Source organism: Acanthisitta chloris, unplaced genomic scaffold (assembly GCF_000695815.1).
Source record: "Acanthisitta chloris isolate BGI_N310 unplaced genomic scaffold, ASM69581v1 scaffold5878, whole genome shotgun sequence".
Taxonomy (NCBI): Eukaryota; Metazoa; Chordata; class Aves; order Passeriformes; family Acanthisittidae; genus Acanthisitta; species Acanthisitta chloris.
Genome location: NW_008688566.1, coordinates 1,021 through 3,841, shown reverse-complemented (window position 1 = coordinate 3,841; position 2,821 = coordinate 1,021). Strand labels below are relative to the sequence as shown.

The 2,821-nt window shown below is 58.8% G+C and overlaps 1 protein-coding gene across 1 annotated transcript; it reads left to right on the top strand.

Annotated features, from left to right (window-relative positions):
* Positions 1-471: 471 nt before the first annotated feature.
* SDHC (succinate dehydrogenase complex, subunit C, integral membrane protein, 15kDa) lies at positions 472-2,243 on the top strand (the record flags this gene model as incomplete). Its single annotated transcript, XM_009081058.1, has 2 exons — positions 472-533; positions 2,002-2,243. Coding segments are annotated over 2 exons (304 nt in total), but the record flags the coding sequence as incomplete, so codon positions are not given.
* Positions 2,244-2,821: the final 578 nt, after the last annotated feature.

Genomic DNA, 2,821 nt, shown 5'->3' with positions numbered 1-2,821 from the left:
CTAACTTCACCTGGGACACCCTAACTTCCCCCTGGTGCACCCCAAGATCATGCTGGGGCACCCCAGGGCTCTGCCCCCTCACCTGGGGACCCCAACTGCAACCTGGGGCACCCCAGCTTCACCCTGGGGCACCCTAATATCACCCTGGGGCACCCCAGGGCTCTGCTACCTCACCCTGGGGCACCCTAACATCATCCTGGGACACCCCAAGTTCACTCTAGGGCACCCCAGGGCTCTGCCCCTCACCCTGGGCACCCCAACTGCACCCTGGGGCACCCTAACTTCACCCTGGGGCACCCCAACTGCACCCTGGGGCACCCTAACATCACCCTGGGGCACCCCAATCTCACCCTGGGCACCCCAGGACTCTGCCCCCTCCCCTGGGCACCCCTGTTACTGTGCTATTCCCAACCTGTCTCTGCACATTCCCAGGGGATTGCTGGGCTAACTCCAGGTGTTTTCCCATTCCAGGTGGTCTCTGCCCATGGCCATGTCCATCACACACCGAGGCACTGGTGTGGCACTCAGCCTGGGTGGGTGCTGGGCTCCAGGGACAGGGAGGGGACACAAGGGGACACCCCTGGGACACCCCTGGGATGTGGTGGGACACCCCTGGGATACCCCAGGACATGATGGGACACCCCTGGGACATGGTGGGACACCCCTAGGACACAAGGGGACACTTCTGGGACACAAGGAGACACCCTTGGGATACCCCTGGACATGATGGGACACCCCTGGGACACAATAGGACACCCCTGGACATGGTGGGACACCCCTGGGACATGATGGGACACCCCTGGGATACAGTGGGACACCCCTGGACATGATGGGACACCCCTGGGACACAATAGGACACCCCTGGACATGGTGGGACACCCCTGGGACATGATGGGACACCCCTGGGATACAGTGGGACACCCCTGGACATGATGGGACACCTCTGGGATACAGTGGGACACCCATGGACATGGTGGGACACCTCTGGGACATGATGGGACAGCCCTGGGATACCCCTGGACAAAATGGGACACCCCTTGGACATGGTGGGACACCTCTGGGACATGATGGGACAGCCCTGGGATACCCCTGGACAAAATGGGACACCCCTTGGACATGGTGGGACACCTCTGGGACATGATGGGACAGCCCTGGGATACCCCTGGACAAAATGGGACACCCCTTGGACATGGTGGGACACCTCTGGGACATGATGGGACAGCCCTGGGATACCCCTGGACAAAATGGGACACCCCTTGGACATGGTGGGACACCTCTGGGACATGATGGGACAGCCCTGGGATACCCCTGGACAAAATGGGACACCCCTGGGACATGATGGGACACCTCTGGGACATGATGGGACACCCTTGGGACATGGTGGGACTCCTCTGGGACATGGTGGGACACCCCTGGGACATGATGGGACATGATGGGACACCCCTGGACATGATGGGAACCCCCTTGGGATACAGTGGGACACCCCTGGGACATGATGGGACATGATGGAACACCCCTGGACATGATGGGAACACCCTTGGGATACAGTGGGACACCCCTGGGACATGATGGGACATGATGGAACACCCCTGGACATGATGGGAACACCCTTGGGATACAGTGGGACACCCCTGGGACATGATGGGACATGATGGGACACCCCTGGACATGATGGGAACACCCTTGGGATACAGTGGGACACCCCTGGGACATGATGGGCCACCCTTGAGAGGGTCCCAAAAGTCCTGAAGGTTGGACTGGGGGATCCAGACTGGGGCTGGGCATATCCCAAAAATCCTGGGGCAGAGGTCTGGGAGGATCCCTGGAATCCTGGAGAGCCTTGGGAAGGGATCAGGGAAGGGATCAGGGTCCTGGCTGAGCCTTTGTCACTCCCCAGGCCACCAGGAGCTGGTGGTGGCTGTGGCACCAGAATGAGGACATGGGTGGGGTTGGCCCAAGAGGGGTGAGAAAGTTTTCCTGATCCGTGTGTGCCATTCCCAGGTGTATCCCTGTTTGGCCTGGCTGCTCTCCTGCTCCCGGAGCAGTTCCCTCACTACCTGGCACAGGTGAGGGCACTGAGCTTGGGCCCTGCCCTCATCTATTGTGCCAAGTTCTCCTTGGCCTTCCCATTGTCCTACCACACCTGGAATGGCATCAGGCACCTGGTGAGTGTCCTTGGAATGGGAATTATTGCCCCTGGAATGTTCCAGCAGCACCTCAGGGTTGTTTGGGGGATGATTTAGGGACAATGAGCATTGCTCTGGTGGCACTTTCTGCTGGCACTTCTTGGTGGCACTTCCTGGTGGCACTTCCAAGTGGCACATCCATCCCCTCCCCCTTGGGAACTAGGAGGTTGTGGGTTTTTTTCTGGGAATAGCACAAACTGTGCTGATTTTAGGGCAGGTTTAGTGATTTTTTTTTTTTGGGAGTGAATTCCAAAGGCAGCTGGGCTGGAATTGTGAAAGGCTCCAGCTGCTTCCAGAGCATCACGTGTGGAGCTCACAGGCTGCAGGTGCTGCTGGATCCCAGTATTCCCAGCATGGAATGGGATATTGTTCCTGGAGCTGGGAATAGTCATTTGCAGGTGCTGAATGCACCTGGATAAGGTGTTGGGATGAACTCTCCCCATCTCTCTGCACCCAAGGGCAATGGATGGATTGGGGATTTGGCTGGATTTGATGGGATAATGGAGCAGGGATTGGGGGGGGAGAAGGGAGGAAATGGGAAAGGGAGAGTGGGAAGGAATGGGGGAACTGGGATGGAAGTGGGGAGAGAGGATTGGATGGGGGAGGGGGGATGGAAAGGGGAGAGGGGATGGAAA